At 43.9% G+C, this 18,759-nt stretch overlaps 1 protein-coding gene across 3 annotated transcripts in view; it reads left to right on the forward strand.

The window, feature by feature from the left end:
- Positions 1-268: 268 nt before the first annotated feature.
- The window catches only part of LOC147102454 (hepatocyte nuclear factor 1-beta-like), a 109,017-nt gene continuing 90,526 nt past the window's right edge, over positions 269-18,759 (forward strand). For 2 of the 3 annotated variants that reach the window (XM_085964919.1, XM_085964921.1), the window contains exons 1-4: positions 269-950; positions 4,578-4,777; positions 9,256-9,523; positions 12,243-12,475. In XM_085964919.1, the coding sequence (XP_085821045.1) occupies positions 601-950; positions 4,578-4,777; positions 9,256-9,523; positions 12,243-12,475 (1,051 nt within the window). In that variant the 5' untranslated portion in view covers positions 269-600. The remainder of the gene's footprint in view (positions 951-4,577; positions 4,778-9,255; positions 9,524-12,242; positions 12,476-18,759) is intronic. The other variant, XM_085964920.1, reaches the window with a different exon arrangement.

Consider the following 18,759-nt stretch of genomic DNA (forward strand, 5'->3'; position numbering starts at 1 on the left):
CAACGCTTGATTTTCCTCTCCTAGCTGTTTCAAGTTTTGTGTTAACGTGCCCTTAAAAAGTCCAGTATATCCATATTGCCATTTTTCTCCTTTAATATAATGGAGCCTGGTGTATTTTTTTTTAAACACCATGGCTTTTGCAGTGTATCCATTCGGCTGGCGCAGCGGCGGACTCTGGACTTTGCGCCTCGCCGGTCCAAAGTTCAGAGTTTTGTAGGTGCGGAACGATAAATAGCGGCCAATAAAATGTGCCAGTCTCAAATGTAAACACAATGAGCTGAGCTCACATTGTCCCAGCTCCTCCAACGCACTCTCTTGCTGCCTCGCTGCATTTGCATATTGCTAAGACTTTTTTTCCCCCCACAAAGACTTCCCGCCGATTTGCATATTCTTATATTCTCTTCCCAAAGAAAGATCATGGCAGTTTAGAGCAAGCGGCGCCTGCAGGAAACGGCTTCTCCGGATTGTGTGGTTTTTAAAAAAAATTGTTTTTCCCTTTTTTTTAAATATTATTTTTGGTGCACAAGAGGAGCGAGTGGATCCGATTGATCTGTGTGTGTATATATTTTCTAAAAAAAAAAGTTTGATTTATTTAAAAAAATGGTGTCCAAATTGACATCTCTCCAACAGGAGCTACTGAACGCTTTGCTGAGCTCCGGACTCTCCAAAGATGTTCTGATTCAGGCGCTGGAGGATTTGGAGCCCACTCCCAGCTTCGAGGTGAAGTTGGAGAACCTGCCCGTCTCCCCCTTGAAGATGAACGGCTCCGGCTCGGAGAGCAAAGCCGTCTTCCACACTCTGACCAACGGGCACAGCAAAGGCAAACTGTCCGGGGACGAGGGGTCCGAGGACGGCGACGATTACGACACCCCTCCGATCCTCAAGGAGCTGGAATCTCTCAACACGGAGGAGGCGGCCGAGCAGCGAGCCGAGGTGGACAGAATGCTGAGGTGACCGATCTCCAGAATATTTACCTTTTTAAAAAAAAAAAATGATTTTTACATAATCTGAATTATTGAGCGGCCAGCTTGTCAATTTAAGGGGAAAAAAACAAGGGCGCTAGATTCTCCAGTGCCCGTGGGCTAGTTACTAATTATCTAAACAGTTTACTGTTTAGTTTCTTTAATTAGGAAAATATAAACTAAATGCAAGCGCGCAAGAGCGGTGTGGCTATGACCGAGATGCCTTGCCTATATTAAAGCGTTTTTCCTCCCGTATATATTACACACATATATTTCTAAAGCCAGGACGCTTCTAGCAAGGACGGAAATAGCTTTTTGCAGCGCTATTTACTGGGAGCGTTATTCGGACAGGTTGTCAGTTTCACTCGGTTATTTTGTCAGTTTCACTCGGTTATTTTGTCAGTTTCACTCGGTTATTTTGTCAGTTTCACTCGGTTATTTTGTCAGTTTCACTCGGTTATTTTGTCAGTTTCACTCGGTTAGTTTGTCACTTTCACGCCGCCAAGTTGAATTTCAAGCTGTCCTATTTTTGCCAGGACCGCTCTCGCAACAAAACATCACCCGAATCTATAAAATAGGCTGAAAATCCATAATAATCAATTTAAGTTGCCCTTTTCTGAAGTAACCAATAAGAAGACACCGGGTTTGCCCCACTGTCATCAACCAAAAACCCAAACAAAAAGTGCCCCCGTTTTTTAAGAGAGGTACAGCTAATAAAGAAAATAACCATAAAAACAACATTTAAGCTGTGTCCGTTCGCTGGGATCTTTAAAGGGTTTGTGGCGTCTTCGAAGCAGCGTTAATATCGAATAATTTAATAGATGATAAAACCTATTCTGACAGCTGGACTGCGGAACAACTTGAAGCAGAAATTAAGGCCATTTTATCTGAAGCCCGGTTGCTCTTTTGACATCGAATAAACAAACCAGCTAATTTACAGCAGAGTAATTGCGTCCTTGTGTATTGAGAACACTGAGCGTTGCTGGAAACATTAACACTGCCAGCAAGCGACAGCTCTGTTTAAGGCTGGCTTTTCGCGATTTATTTCAAACACAGCCACCCGATTGGCTTTATTTCCAAGTCATAAACACCCATAAATCGTAAGGTTTTTTTTTTGACGCTTTACGGGGGAGAGAGAGCGAGGGAACCCCGTTAGACAGGGACTCGGAGCACACGCTGAGTGTGAAACTTGTACAGTGTAGCTCAGAGAAACCTCCTCGGACCGAGGTCGCACTGTAAACCGAGAAGTTGTTCACATTCGTTTAAGCTCCGTGACACAAATTAACACGGAGGAAGCCTGATTTATCACCGTGTTAAATTGTAATAGTGTATTTTCCCCATTTATTATAAACGCCAGTCTGAAGTCTTTCTGACTGTGTGTGTGTAATAATGTTATAACTTTATATATTATATCCATAACTCTATCTATATACACACACACACATATATATATAGAAACCTTTTCAATACATGTTGAAAATACATAGTAAAGTCTAATGGAAACCACGCCAATATTGGAAGCACATTGCTGCCTCTTTTTGTTTGGGTGAGAGGCGAGGATCGGACCCGCAGCCTTTTATTGTCTTGTAACAGTTTGTAAATATAAATGTGACCCAAGATTCTGGAACACGTGGCGCTGACGTTTGTGCCGAGTGCTATTAATTTATTATAAATCATCAACCCCGAATGTACAGAAAAGTGGAACACACTTTGATTAGGTGAATGGGTAACCTGGTTACTCATTGGCAAAGCCCAAGTTGTAAAGAGACTCGAATCCAAATGCGGGCATTATCCTAAACAAACAGCTCTGTGTTTGGGTTTGCCGCGCACGATAACTTACTAAATATGAGCTGAAAATTGCAATCGTCAAATCAGCTTCGAATATAAACCGATAAAAGCACACGAGTCTCTGGAGTGGGTTCCAGTGTCGGGGCAGAGAGCGCAGGACAAGCCCCATTGGGCTCCTTATAAAACTTGCCATGCTGCCATTTCACTGTTAATTTCAGCGACACGTTTAAACGGATGGGTGTCTCCCAGTTTGTTATCCTATTTCCTATTTGAAATAAATATATTTTTTGGACGGTTGTTTATTTGATGACCGTTTCATTTCTGGTTTATAAGCGCTACTGTGATGCATTAAAGGGGTCAATAAATGTTCCATAGGACGGAAATGCAACCGGAGAGTGTGCCTGGGGCTGGTGTGATGGCTCGGTTAACGGGGAGACGTTTTTAATTCCGATTTTAGCCCATCTTTTGAACGACTTTTAAAAATATATATAAATGTTGCCAAACTGCGCTTTGAATTCTTCCGCTTAACGAAAACACAACGAAATGTTATTCGTTCAAATGGTCTACAATACTGTCCCCAGTAACCAGATAACCCATTATTGTTTCGTAATATATAAGGAAGAAAACATTATACCGCGAATAAAAATGAGCAGCTTGTAGTTCTGTCGTATGAAAAGTTATCAAACGGGGAGAATTCTCAATTCCACCCCACCCGCCCCCCAGATAATATCAGCTAGACAATACACAGATTTTAATCATTTCAAAATATACCAATTGATTTACAGCAAAGATATCTGAGCATCAATCAAACTAGCCGACCTGAGAATTTTTATTTTGGGGTTTCGCTACATTTTAATTGCAGATTTTAAACTTGCGTGTTGACCATCAGCTGGGAGTGTTTAAAATTTACACCGCTTGCACGGTGGGAGTGGACAGATCGGAAAATAGCTACACAAATCAGAATGGATTTGGTGATGTGGGGGGAGGTCGGGGGGCAATGCATCGAGTCTCCCTGGGCCCAGATCAGTTCACAGCAGAATGGGCTGTGAGAGTGGAAACCCGCCCGTGGTCTCACCAAACTTTCCGTGCAGGGAGGGTTGGTGAGTTTAACTGAATTATCAACAAGCAATGAATGTGGACAACATGTAACATCTTTCAAAAATTAACACAAACTAACTGGGAAGGAAAGCTCACCCGGTGGAAAATACCTGGTCAAGATTCTCTGGAGTGTTGCTGAAAATGTTAACGGAATAGATCTCCCTCTCCCATGTAAGGTCAGTTTCCAAAGTGTCGAAGCTGTTTCGAGTCGGTGTTGGATAGCAAGTTTTAATAATAGCCAGCATCATTTAGTTGGGTGAAAATTCATCTGAATCAAGGTTGGTCTTTTGGCTGCGTGTTGCGTTCTGTATGTACAGTGGAGATCGAGGCTAGAATCACAAAAAACTCAACGTTAACTTAATAGTGGGAGGCAACAGAATGCACAGTATCCAGCCCCAGTAACCCGAGGGAGAGCCCTTCTTATCGATACCTACTTAGTACAAACGCAAAGTACAAATCTGTGCATTTCCCTGCAATTTCGATTAAAAAAATAGTGTCTTTCTCTACAAGTGCATGGATGGATACGAGTGAGTTGCTTTAAAAAAATGCAGTAATTCCCAGCTTTCGCTTGTTGTGGATTCCCCCCTCCCCCCTTTGCAGGGAAGTCTCAGATTTTCATAAGAACTTAAGAAGTAAGAGCAGGAGTAGGCCCTTTCCGTTGCAATCTCTTGTTCAGGACGGTGGAGGTGCTTGTTGTAAGTGTAATGTGTGTATTTGATGACTTGGTAGGGAAGACCCATGGCGAGCGGCGAAGATGATCAAAGGTTACATGCAACAGCACAACATTCCCCAGAGGGAGGTGGTGGATGTGACGGGCCTCAATCAGTCTCACCTCTCGCAGCACCTGAACAAGGGCACCCCGATGAAAAACCAGAAGCGTGCCGCTCTCTACACCTGGTACATTAGGAAACAGCAGGAGATTCAGAGACGTAAGTGCGGTCACCCCGAAGGGGATGCGGGGCGGGAGCGTCACTGAAGTTGTACATTCTTCTCAAATATCCTCACAGCGAGCAGTCAATGATCTGATAGAGAGAAAAAAAGTATATGTGAAGGGTTTACCCATTCTCTAAAATAACCGTTTTACTTTCCAGTTATATTACAATGCTTTCACTTCCAGCTGTTGTTATACATTCGGGTGTATGTTAACATTAAACTGACATTTCTTGTGTATACGCCAAGTAATTTCTCCCAGCCATTCAGAAACCGACATTTTCACTACATCTGGGACCCTTTTCATACAGGATTGCAATACTGGGGCAGTAAATCGTGCTACATGTGGTAAATAGAGAAATTCAGACGACTTGCCATTTCAAATCACTTGCCCAGTTTACATATGCTGTATTTAGGAATGAAAGGAAGTGTAGAAAGCTATAGGGAAAGGTCACTTGCCCAACACTCCTGCCCCTTTCTGCTTGATGGCCTCCCACGTTCTACCCTACATAAACTTGAGGTCATCCAAAACTCGTCTGCCCGTGTCCTAACTCGCACCAAGTCCCGTTCGCCCATCACCCCTGTGCTCGCTGACCTTCATTGGCTCCCAGTTAAGCAACGTCTCAAATTTAAAATTGTCATCCCTGTTTTCAAATCCCTCCATGGCCCCACTCCATCTATCTCTGTAAACTCCTCCAGACCCACAAATACCCCCCCCCCCCCAATATCTGAGCTCCTCTAATTCTGGCCTCTTGAGTATCCCTGATTTTAATCACTCAACCATTGGCGCCGTGCCTTTAGCTGCGAGGCCCTAAACCTCTCCGCCTCTCTACCTCTCTTTCCTCCTTTAAGACGCTCCTTAAAACCGACCTCTTTGACCAAGCTTTTGGTCACCTGCCCTAATATCTCCTTATGTGGCTCAGGGTCAAAATTTGTTTGATAACGCTCCTGTGAAGCCCCTTGGGACATTTTACTATGTTAAAGGTGCTATATAAATACAAGTTGTTGTTGTTGATCTCAGACACATCTTCCTGCCTTCTCACCGCATCCTTCAATCCTATCCTTCTCCAGAAACACATCTAGTTCTCTCTTGCCAAAGTAGGATGAAGGGACACAGGTTTAGTTAAAGGCAATTTAGGACTGATACCAGGAAGTTCTTTATCATACAGAGAGTGACCCTGGATAGAGTCATGAACGTAGAAACCTGGAATCATTGAGGAGCCAAATTGGAATGGGGGGACTTTAAGGTAATTCTGGATGGATTGACGAAGATGGCCTTCCTCATCTGTTTAAATGTGATGAGGGTTTCTGTCTCTACCACCATTTTGGGGGTCTGGAACTCACTGCCTGAAAGGGTGGTAGAGGCAGAAACCCTCATCACATTTAACAAGTACTTGAATATGCACTTGAAGTGCTGTAACCTACAGGGCTACGGACCAAGAGCTGGAAAGTGGGATTAGGCCGGGCAGCTCTTTTTCGGCCGGCACAGATACGGTGGGCCGAATGACCCCCTTCTGTGCCATAAACTTCTGTGATTCTATAATCTGTAATTGTCTTGTCATCTTGTGAACCATTTTTCACCATGTACTTTATGTACTTCGATGGTTTCCCCATAGTAACATAGGAAATATGAGTAACAGGAAAGACCATTTGAAAACCCATAACTTTGGGACAATCTACTGAAATAAATATACAGTATCCACTTTATTGGTTTAGAAAGACAGACTAATTTATTGAACTGATATCCTCAGTCACTCTCTCTGTCCCCTCACATGCATGTATAGAAAAGTCTATCTTAATGAGCCGAAACACAGTTCATAAGATAATTTCTCTGCTATTATCACAGTAGCTCTGGGAAAAACAATACAAGATATTTTAAAAACAATACAGTACCTGTAATCTTTTTGATGCAGTTGAACTGTTGTGATGTGGTGTGCAGTTTATTCGCCAGTAATCTATTGTCCGGGAAGAAATGGAATAGCATATTAACATAATAAATTTAAGGTCTGCAACACACAAGGCAACAAGCTTGGTATTGTAATAGGTCAAACAACATGGTACAATAGCATTTCAGATCACACCATTTAAATGTGGAGCTTGCCATCTGTTACTCTCTACCATGATGTCCACTGCTAACAAAAACAGCATGGAAAATGAAACAAAAGGTTGTGGGAACTGAACTTGTGTATATCATGTAGAATATCACAGGTTATAGTGTATTTGAAAGGCATACAACACCTTGGAGTTAAGGTGGTGCAATAAACACAGGATCCAAATGGATCTGGTATTAAATAATGGTCACAGGACCTAAAATGGTCGACAATATCACTTCACTTCCCTTAGTCTTCCTTCTATAGTTTACATGCTTTTAAAACACAGGCTTGACATCCTGTAACCGCTACTTATTGATTGACCTCATCTTCTTTTTAGTCTTGGTACTTTTTTGCACAATTGAACGGAACTTTTAAATAATAAACAATTGTTATCAGCTCTTAGATTGTTCTCACCTTTGTTCTTTTTTCACATGTATACCATTTCCACCATACACTTGCTGAATAGCATTTCTTAATTAACATTTAAAAAAAGAAATACTGATTATATATATGAAAAACAACCGGCAGCCAATTTAAGACACTAACTCAATCTTGGACTTCTGCTAACAGAAGCCATTTATAATGTGGTTAGTACCACTTGACTGAATATGAAACTCGTTTCTCGCTGCCAGATAGCTATTATCCTCCCATATAAAGTATGAGATTAAAACAATTGAACTCAACACATTGGATAATGAAAAAAATAGTAAAACAGAGATGGTATTTTTAAATGTAGCTTTAGATTTTCAGTCATCTAGAAATACTCTTCCATCTAACAAGCCAACGGCATTGGGAATACCTCGTCTAATCTTTCCAATAATGCTACTTATGCCATTATTATGGTTTAAGTGGCAACAATATCAGAGAAAGAACATTTATATTTAAATACTAAAATGAGACTTTATTAATCATTCTACCAATGTTTCCTTATTTTTCTATCCATGTAGTTTTTCTCTAAGAACATCCATATAAAGTTCTCGATCATTAAACTTTCTCATCAAGGTTTAGTCTCTGAAGATATCTAGACACACTACGACTATATTATTGCATTTACAGGCAATTCCTGGATTAGACGTACTGGCCTATGTTAAGATACCCGCTGCACAATTCCTATTCCACTCCATACTCTCCACTCTAACAGATCTTGTATAGTCAATAACTGATGACACGCCATTTCCTTGTTCTACAATAAAATAGATTTAGCATTAGGCACCATTAGTAAGATCTATATTCATAATGGTTATACAGTGTATGGAAACTGATTGGACTTTAATCCACTCAGCATGGAAACGTTGCATTACAGCGTTTGAAAATGTATATTTATAGACACAGGAGATCTTTAGTGGCAAATATTAAAAGGACAGTGAAGAGGGACTAGTTATCACCCTGCCTTATGGAAGGGCCTTTCAGAAATAGTTTTGAGAAATATCCCAGGTTATGGCAAAACTGTTCATGACTCTACATCTTTTGGCTCTAAAACCGCATTCTCACTAAGAGAGGCCAGAGGGATGGCTGGTGTGAAAAGTGCCCTGGTTCAGCTGAGGGTGCTCTTCTGAGTTTGGGCTACGGCAGAGTATGGTTAAAATTGCCCTGTGCGACATCACAGTGAATTGATCACAAAAAGAAGTGCCGCTTATAAAGGGCAATGAAATGATCACTTCATTAATATTGTACTACAGGTCACTTCCTGTGACAACACTATTGGTTGCTATTGGAAACTGTAGAATTGTATCTGTAGCTGTAGAACCATAGACTTAGAGAAGATGTTTCCACTTGTGGGGAGTCCAGAACTAGGGGCCATGAATATAAGATGGTCACTAATAAATTCAATAAGGAATTCAGGCGAAACTTCTTTACCCAGAGAGTGGCCAGAATGTGGAACGTTACCACAAGGAGTGGTTGAGGCGAATGGCATAGATACATTTCAGGGCAAAAGGAATAGAAGGGAATGCAGATGAGGTTAGATTAAGTAGGGTGGGAGGAGGTTCGTGTGGAGCATAAACCAGCAAAGACCAGTTGGGCCGAATGGCCTGTTTCTGTGCTGTAAATTCTATGTCATTCTATGTCTCTTCCTTCAGCCTAGTGAGACACTAGCTTTGAAATGTTACTGAATTTGGTTCCAGCCTAGAGCTAATAATTCCCCCATGTTATATTGCTTTACTATAAGGTAATGTAATACCCAATAACAAACCACAAGCTGCAGAGAGCAACAGAAGGCAGTGCTGTGTTTCCACATTAAGTTTTTATTCTGTAGCCTTTGTCGATGAGAGTTGATTGTGACTATTTTTGATATCTTGTCATGAAATTTTTTTTAGAAAAAGAATATATAAATCAGATATGCCTGTTGTGTATAGGCTGGGTCAAATCTACCCTTTCTCTTTCAGAATTCAACCAGACTATCCAGAATACTGGAAACAATATGACAGACAAAAGCAGGCCAGATCAGCTGCTGTTTCTCTTTCCAGAGTTCAATCAGCAAGACCAGGCCTCGGGGCAGGCTGAGGAGGTGGGACCTGAACCTGCCAACAAGAAGATGCGTCGCAACAGGTTTAAGTGGGGACCAGCATCCCAGCAAATATTGTACCAGGCTTATGAGAGGCAAAAGAACCCCAGCAAGGAGGAACGAGAGGCACTAGTGGAGGAGTGCAACAGGTAAGCAGTGATTAACATATATACACAGGTATCCTTGGTATCTCGGTTGGTAAGCGCATTGCCTAGTGTGGGAGGATCCAGGTTCGAACCCTGACCAGTTGAGTCAGTTGATCGTAGCCATGATCACAGTAGGGGTGTCAGCCGTGGCTCAGTGGGTAGCACCCTCCCCTTCCAGTCAGAAGGTTGTGGGTTCAAGCCCCACTCCAGAAACCTGAGCAGAAAAATTTAGGCTGATACTCCCAGTGCAGTGCTGAGGGAGCGCTGCACTGTCGGAGGTGCCGTCTTTCAGATGAGACGTTAAATTGAGGCTGCTCTCTCAGGTGGACGTAAAAGATCCCACGGCACTATTTTGAAGAAGAGCAGGGGAGTTATCCCCAGTGTCCCGGCCAATATGTATCCCTCAATCAGCATCACTAAAAGACAGATTATCTGGTTATTATCACATTGCGGTTCGTGGGCAAATTGGCTGCCGCGTTTCCTACATTACAACAGTGACTCCACTTCAAAAGTACTTCATTGGCTGTGAAGCGCTTTGGCGTGTCCGAGGGTTGTGAGAGGTGCTATATAAATGCAAATCTTTCTTTCTTTTTACCTTTGGCCTGAGCGCTCCAGGAGTGGGGGGAGGGGATAAATCAGCCTGCATTCCCACTCCAGGAGTGGGGGAGGAGAGAAATCAGCTTGCATTCCCACTCCAGGAGTGGGGCAGGGGAGAAATCAGCCTGCATTCTCACTCCTGATCCAGTGAGTCCATCAGGTGGGGACAGGATCAGTCTCGGCTGTGATGCTGTCCATGGTGCATTAGCTCACCATGCACTCACTACTGGGCTCACAAATGAAGAATGGCCACCTAAGCAAGGTGTCGGAGGGTAGCCAGCCCTGCGAACTGTACCGTGCTATGAGGCAGCACACTCAGGAGAAGGAGGGAGAAAATTAGAAGGGGCAGAAAATGAATACAGGCAGAGTGGAGTTACATAACAACACAGACCAATGCAATTGACTTCAAAGACTCAATACAATCTTTATAAAACCAACATTTTGCTTGTTAGCATTGGCCTCTGTGCAGTTGTCGCTACTTTGTCCTAGTTTTGATCAAACAATGTGAATGTAATCATGATATTGTCAAACCAAAATTATTGTTTCAGACAATGCAATTTCCGTTGCGAGCTAAATATGCTACTTTAGATTTCTCTATAATTTTTAATAGAATTTAGTCACTGACACACTCTCTCTGGGCAAAATTGAGTCGATGTGATTAACGGTTCAGGAGTTCAATATTAGAATAATTAATTGAAGCTGTATATGTCAGTATCAGTGTTACTTTTCAAGATCAAATAATGACAAAGTCTTATCATTAACTTTTAACTCTCTTTGTATATTTCTGTTTCCTATTGTGTTTTTTTGGGGGGGAGGGGACAGACAGTATTTTTGTTTAAGCAGTGAGTGCTGATGATATATTTGGGGCGAGTTATTGAGCCCAACATTGTAAAGGAGTTCAGTTACTATCAGGAGATGTACAGTTATTAAGTAAGAGGGTGTATTCTACGTGTGGACGAATTGGCTTTACAATCTGCTTGTTGCTATTTCTGACTGATTCACCTGTTAATAGTGAAGGACCGTAATGTTTTCTGTTGAATTAATCCAGTGTTAAGTCGGAAAATGCAGCTTTCATATTTTCTTTTGGGGGGGTGGGGGAATTTTGCAAGGGGTATCAGGAAATGTAGTTTTTAATAAATCTCTAGAGAAATTCCCAGCAAACTTGTTTTAAATTATTAAAACTATAAAGAGACAAATTTTGCCTTTCATTCCTTTGGATGCCTCCTCTGGTATGACTGTTCATCTCCCTCATGTGACACTGTCAGGTTCAGTAACTCATTTCAGCCAGTTCCACCAATGATACCATCTGTGCTTACTGTTAAGGAAAAATGACCGGGTTTGTCTCTCCTGCATTCACCAGCCTTCAAGTGTCCATTCACTTCAACAGACGGGCAATCTGGGGCTGTGAACGCAGGAGCAGCAAATCTTTCTTCGGCAGCACCTCCCAAACCCGCGACCTCTACCCCCTAGAACACAAGGGCAGCAGGCGCATGGGAACACCACCACCTCCAAGTTCCCCTCCAAGTCACACACCATCCTGACTTGGAAATATTCCTTCATCGTCACTGGGTCAAAATCCTGGAACTCCCTCCCTAACATCACTGTGGGACCACCTTCACCACACGGACTGCAGCGGTTCAAGGCGGAGGCTCACCACCACCTTCTCAAGGGCAATTGGGGATGGGCAATAAATGCTGGCCTTGCCAGCGATGCCCACATCCCATGAATGAATAAAAAAAAATCTCGGCCAGTGTCTTTAAAGAACCAGAAGGACAGAAACAAGCAGAAAGATGTTTAGTTTAAACATATTTCTTCCCCTCAGTTTCATACTTGAGATTTGAAAGAAATCTTGATTGTGAGCTCATTCCTCACTATCCAAATTCTTTTGGATGGTGAAAATGTCTTGTATCCAAAAATGTTTTTATCAACAAGTCTGTATTATGTCTTAATCCATATTTATGTTAAGTGAAATTTTATATTCATGTAATCAAATGCATTTTTATATGAATGAAATGGAGTAAGTGACAGTATGCGATATAATTGAGAAATTAATTTTAATGGTAAAATTACATTCCAGAGAGCACGGATAAACTATTTAAAGCATTACTATCACTTCTCACCTCAGAGCTGAATGCATACAACGTGGGGTCTCCCCTTCTAAAGCACACGGACTGGGATCAAATCTGGTTACAGAAGTCAGAGTGTATAACTGGTTTGCCAACCGAAGGAAGGAAGAAGCTTTCCGTCAGAAACTTGCCATGGACGCGTACAGTGTTCAGCCACACAGCATGAACCCGCTGCTGTCTCACAGCTCTCCGCACCACCCGCAGCCAAACTCCTCCCCCTCAAGTAAGCACGGTAAGCTGTTGCCCATTCTTTTATGCCAATGCGCCCTCTAAACGTGCAGCGTGTCGCAAAGGTGGAATTCAGGCTGGCACTTGGGGGCGAGAAATACGATTTGCCGTAAAACTGCTCCGGGGGCAGCTTTAACCCAACCCGCCTGTTGGGAAACTGTCGGGATCTGGTGCAACACCGATTTTACACCCCGTCCGATTTAACTTTCCATTGAAGTCACTGGAGAGTAATATTGGGCAGGGTGTGAATCCCGTGGGATTCCTGCCTGATGAGTTATGTTAAAATTACCCCCCCCTCCACCCCCCCGGAGAGTCAGCGGAGTTTATCAGTTTGGGAATCTTATTAACTTGTGTTTCTTTTAAATTTTGGGGCTCACTAGTTAAAATGGAGTGGTTGAGAGGTGCAGGGTTTGATAGTAGTCACAGGGAGGGAAAATGTTGTTTTCAATCTCACCATTCAGAGCCAGTTAAAAACTTAACGCATTAACACTTGTGCTTCCTAGACCTCTTGCAAACCTTTCTTTCGCAAAAAGTATACATATCTCTCTCAGTTTGGATTTCTACATGGATTCCATCATTTTCTTGTTAAAACGAAGTTTGATGGCGATGATTGCGCAGTGGGAGTTTAAATCGGTACACATACCAATTCTGAGTTAATCTCAAGTAGAGCAGAAACTCAGCAAGTGTATGGAATAAGATTCTAAGGATATAGGTCCTTTTCCGACCTGTGGTGTGTCAAAATGTGACATCCTATGCTATTCTAAGCAAAGATGCAAATTGTCCTTTGTGAGGGGCCGTGGAGGTCAGGTACTTTTCCATAGGGATGGAGTGAAAATTAAACAATGGGTCATCGACAGAATGAAGCGTCTAGCAGCATATATCAGGTGCAGCACAAGCTACTTCAATGAAGCTTTGTAGAGTTCTGGTTATTTTTGATTGAAGTACTGTATAGCAATATTAGTGGCAGACATAATTGGTGACTAAAAGTGTTTTGGCATTGTCACTACAAGGAAGGCAGTATACCTTTAAATCCACAACACGATGATGACCATATTTACGGGATCCTAGTCCTTTATCCTATAAGTGTTAGGCCCCTGGTTCTTAAGTGGAATTCCAATATAGTTTTAAGAGGAAATTACAGCATTAAAAAGATAGAGCGACCTTTTCGAGGTGACCAGCGTCCCATTGACACTGCAAATACTATTGTGGGTGAAAAGACAGTTTCAATTCTGAAGCCTCCCAATGTATTTCTGGCCACAAATGTTATATACATAGAAACATAGAAGATAGGAGCAGGAGTAGGCCATTCGGCACCTCGCGCCTGCTCTGCCATTCAATGAGATCATGGCTGATCATCCAAATTCAGTACCCTGTCCCTGCCTTCTCACCATATCCCTTGATCCCTTTAGCCTTAAGAAATATATCCAACTCCTTCTTGAATATATTTAATGAACTGGCCTCCACCGCCTTCTGTGGCAGAGAATTCCACAGGTTCACCACTCTCTGGGTGAAGAAATTCCTCCTCATCTCAGTCCTAAATGGCTTACCCCTTATCCTTAGACTATGACCCCTGGTTCTGGACTCCCGGCCATCGGGAACATCCTTCCTGCATCTAGTCTGTCCAGGCCTGACAGAATTTTATAGGTTTCGATGAGATCCCCTCTCAATCTTCTAAACTCCAGTGAGTATAAGCCCAATCGACACAATCTCTCCTCATACGTCATTCCTGCCATCCCAGGTATCAGCCTGGTGAATCTTCGCTGCACTCCTTCCATGGCAAGAACATCCTTCCTCAGATAAGGCGACCAAAACTGCACACAATACTCAAGGTGCGGTCTCACCAAGGCCCTGTACAACTGCAGCAAGACATCCTTGTTCCTGTACTCGAACCCTCTTACAACGAAGGCCAACATACCATTTGCCTTCTCAACCGCCTGCTGCACCTGCATGCTTACCTTCAGCGACTGGTGCACAAGAACACCCAGGTCTCTTTGCACTTCCCCTTCTCCCAATCTATTGCCATTCAAATAATAATCTGCCTTCCTGTTTTTGCCACCAAAGTGGATAACCTCACATTTATCCACATTATAGTGCATTTGCCATGTTTCTGCCCAATCACTCAACCTGTCCAAATCGTACTGGAGTTTCACGACATCCTCCTCACAGCATACCCTCCCACCCAGCTTTGTGTCGTCTGCAAATTTGGAGATATTACATCCAATTCCCTCGTCCAGATCATTAATATATATTGTGAACAGCTGGGGTCCTAGGACCGGCCCTTGCGGTACCCCACTAGTCACTGCCTGCCACTCGGAAAACGACCCATTTATTCCAACTCTTTGCTTTCTATCTGCCAACCAGTTCTCTATCCAAGTCAATACCTTGCCCCCAATCCCATGTGCCTTAATTTTGCATGCTAATCTCTTATGCGGGACCTTATCGAAAGCCTTCTGAAAGTCCAAATACACCACATCCACTGGTTCTCCTTTATCTATTTTACCAGTTACATCCTCAAAAAATTCCAGTAGATTAGTCTAGCACGGTGTTCTGGTGTTAGATCAAGGGGCTGTGGTTTGATATTGGGCCCCAATGCAATTCCCAACAACCTTTGTTGCTCCCAGCTGATTGAGATGTATGTATGTGACATCTTCCACTTCTCAATGACAGTTGAAGACCTCAGCTTGCTTGCATTCTGAGTATAAAAGGAAGAAAGACTTATATAGCGCCTTTCACAACCTCACGGCGCTCCAAAGCCAATGAAGTACTTTTGAAGTGTAATCACTGTTGTAATGTAGGAAATACGGTAATTTGTGTTCAGCAAGATCCCACAAACAGCAATGAAATAATGAGCAGATAATCTGTTTTATTTTTACTGATGTTGGCTGAGGAATAAATATTGGCCAGGGCAAGAAAAAAATGTCTAAAATGTTCCTTGTTATTCATTTTGTAACCTGCCCAGCTAGATGCCCGAGACTCCAGTGCTCTGGTGTAGAGTGTGAGTAGGAGTCTTCGACCTTTGTCAATGTCTTTCTCAACCCAATAGGAGATCTTGTAATGTAAGTAGGGTGGTGCAGATCATTCAATTGCGAGACCCAGATATAAAGGGTATCGAAGTTGCTCAGAGAAACAGCAGTAATGGAATTTTAATGAATGAGAAATAGATTTGCGATGGTGATGGGCAATGGTGCTGAAACACGTTGCACCACAGAGTGGCAGGATACAGGTTCATGCTGTTTATTCTTCATTCTTCACATAAGGGCTTGAACAGAGTCCAGGTGCTTCCCATAACTAGGGACACTTTTCAACACATCCTGGCATTTTTTACAAATTGAGCAATTGGGAGGGGTGGGAGTGGGGGTGGGGGGGGGGGGCGCGGGGGGGCGGAAATCACTTACCCGCAGAGTGCAACTTCAGAGATTTAAAGGAAGAGAAAATGAAACCTTAAAATGAGGTGTACACCCCAAATGGGTCAGCAAGTAAATGCACCGTGGTATAGTATTGATCGCACCATGGTATGGTCTTGATCGCACCATGGTATAGTACTGATTGCACCATGGTATAGTATTGATAGCACCATGATATAGTATTGATAGCACCATGGTATAGTACTGATAGCACCATGGTATAGTATTGATAGCACCATGATATAGTATTGATAGCACCATGGTATAGTATTGATAGCACCATGATATAGTATTGATAGCACCATGGTATAGTACTGATAGCACCATGGTATAGTATTGATAGCACCATGGTATAGTATTGATAGCACCATGATATAGTATTGATAGCACCATGGTATAGTATTGATAGCACCATGGTATAGTATTGATAGCACCATGGTATAGTATTGATAGCACCATGATATAGTTCTGTATTGATAGCACCATGGTATAGTATTGATAGCACCATGGTATAGTCCTGTATTGATAGCACCATGGTATAGTATTGATAGCGCCATGATGTAGTCTTGATAGCACCATGGTATAGTATTGATAGCACCATGGTATAGTATTGATAGCGCCATGATGTAGCATTGAACCATGCAGACTAGAATGATCCCAGTGGTTTGATTCATTTCAACAAGGCAGCAATTGGGGGATGCTACAAATGGTTTCAGTGTCCCTTGGTTGGAGATGGTTGAAAATCAGCCTGATTGCTACCCAGTGACTCTTACTGGGGAAGGTGTCTGTTTGTGGATGTTGGGTGAAGACAGTAGCAGGCTCAGCTGTGATGCCACTCTCGGTTGAATAGCTCTAACAGGTGTATCCAGAATTTTAGCAAGAGCCCCACAAAACGTATTTTATGTTTGCCATGATCATAATAAAGCATAATAATGTTTATCATCTATCTGATGAGATATTAAATGGAAAATGCATAGTGGTCAGGGCTATACTTAAGTTAATACCATACCACTAATGTCCTCTCACATTAGTCAACTGGATGTGAAGAAAACCAAATGCATATTCATTGTTTTAAATACTCCCAGCTGCTGTGGTGCACAAGCTTTCTTGGTCATACTGTGAACATTGGCTAGCTCGGCCTGATTGAGCTTCTTTACAGCTCTAATGTCCCAGTAAAGCGCCCCTCCCACCCAGAACCTCCGGCCCCTTTGACCCAATCCTGAGCCAAGCACCCCGTCCAATCCAGCCCAGTTTAGACTGTGCTTTGCTGCGCATAGACTCCCAGCGCCAGTTGCCGGGGGCAGCCACTCTGCTCGGGGTGTTTCCAGCAGTTGGCAGCTTGTGGCCCTGATGTGAGAACCTGTCCAAGTTGCTGCAAACTCTTGTGTCCCCAGCTCCCTGTAGCGCACCTGTCATGGCTTATTGGACACGGAGGAAGCTTTATCCTCTCTCAATGTAATAAACAAAATGATAGCCCCGATTTGAACCTGGAGTGGGTTTGGTACGGGTGGAGTAGATGGGTGGGGGGAGGGTGGGGTGGGGGGGGGGTTGGTGGGGTAGGCACGTGGGGGAGTGGGTGGGGGATTGGTGGGGCAGGTAAGTGGGGGTATGGGTGGGGGGTGGTTGTGGGGTATGGGTGGGGGGTGGTTGTGGGGTATGGGTGGGGAGTGGGTGTGGAGCATGGGTGGGGTGTTGGTGGGGGTGGGGGTGTGGGTGGGGTAGGCACGTGGGGGAGTGGGTGATGGGTTGGTGGGGTAGGTGCGTGGGTGGGGGGTGGGTGTGGGGTTAGTGTGGTAGATGGGTGGGGGGGTGGGTGGGGTGTAGGTGGTTGGCATAGGTAGGTGGGGGGAGGGGGATGGTGGCAGTCCCCCACAGACTCTTCAGCACGAGGCCTTGGGCTATTTTAACTCCCGGGCCTCATTTTAATGCAGCAGATCGGTCTCCCTCCTGAGGTGAATGGCAATGACGTCAAGGCTAGTGGGCGGGAGTGGGAATTGGGGTGGGAGCCAGATATTGCTGGGGACCCAATGGAACAATTCCTGGGCAGGGCTTTGTATGGATGATGCCGGTCGGGGGAAGGGAGAGCCTAGACCTTGGCAAGGGAGGCCCAAGGACTCCTTGAGTGGGCTCGGAGGAGCTCCCAAGGGATCCTTCCAAGAATGAACTTACCACAGCCTCTGCTGGCCACAGTGCTGCCTCGCGACAGGTTTCAATGGCAGCTTTGGTGCTGTGCCGGCCTCACGCGATTTGATGTTAGAACTGCGGCGCCAATTAATTCGACTCCCGGACCAGTCCATGACGGGCGGCCTCCATGCTGCCAGAATCCCGGCCGTTAAAACAGCATGGTGGCGGGGTGCACGGCAACGCAGCGCTTCCCGCCCATCCGCCATTTTAATCCCCCCACCACCCGCACTGTTCCCACCCGGCAGGCGGGACTGATGTGTTTGGAGTTGCTGGTCTGAGCCCCTCTCGCATGCCGGGGCGGAGTCAGTAATGAGGCGAGGAGCCAGGTCTGAAGGGGGTGGAAGAGCGTGAGCAGGAACCATATAACTTCAACCTTCACTGTTCATCTTCATTGCTTTCAGTTTCCCTTCTCGTGTTTGATATCTGTTACATCTCCAGCTTTTTCCAGTTCTGATGAAGGGTCCCAGACCTGAAACGTTAACTCTGTCTCTCTCTCCACGGATGCTACCTGGCCTGCTGAGTTTTTCCAGTGTTTTCTGTTGTCATTTCAGATTTTCAGCATCCGCAGTATTTTGCTATTGTATTAGTGTTTGGATCACTGCCACCTCTCTTCTAGAAATGCCCACCTTGAAGAAGTTCTGCTCTTCTCTCTGACGGGATTTCCCCTTGTCTCTTCAACCTTGTTCACCTTCATTGCTTT

This window comes from Somniosus microcephalus, chromosome 22 (assembly GCF_052327205.1).
Source record: "Somniosus microcephalus isolate GS21.2 chromosome 22, FLI_Smic_1.0, whole genome shotgun sequence".
Lineage (NCBI taxonomy): Eukaryota > Metazoa > Chordata > Chondrichthyes > Squaliformes > Somniosidae > Somniosus > Somniosus microcephalus.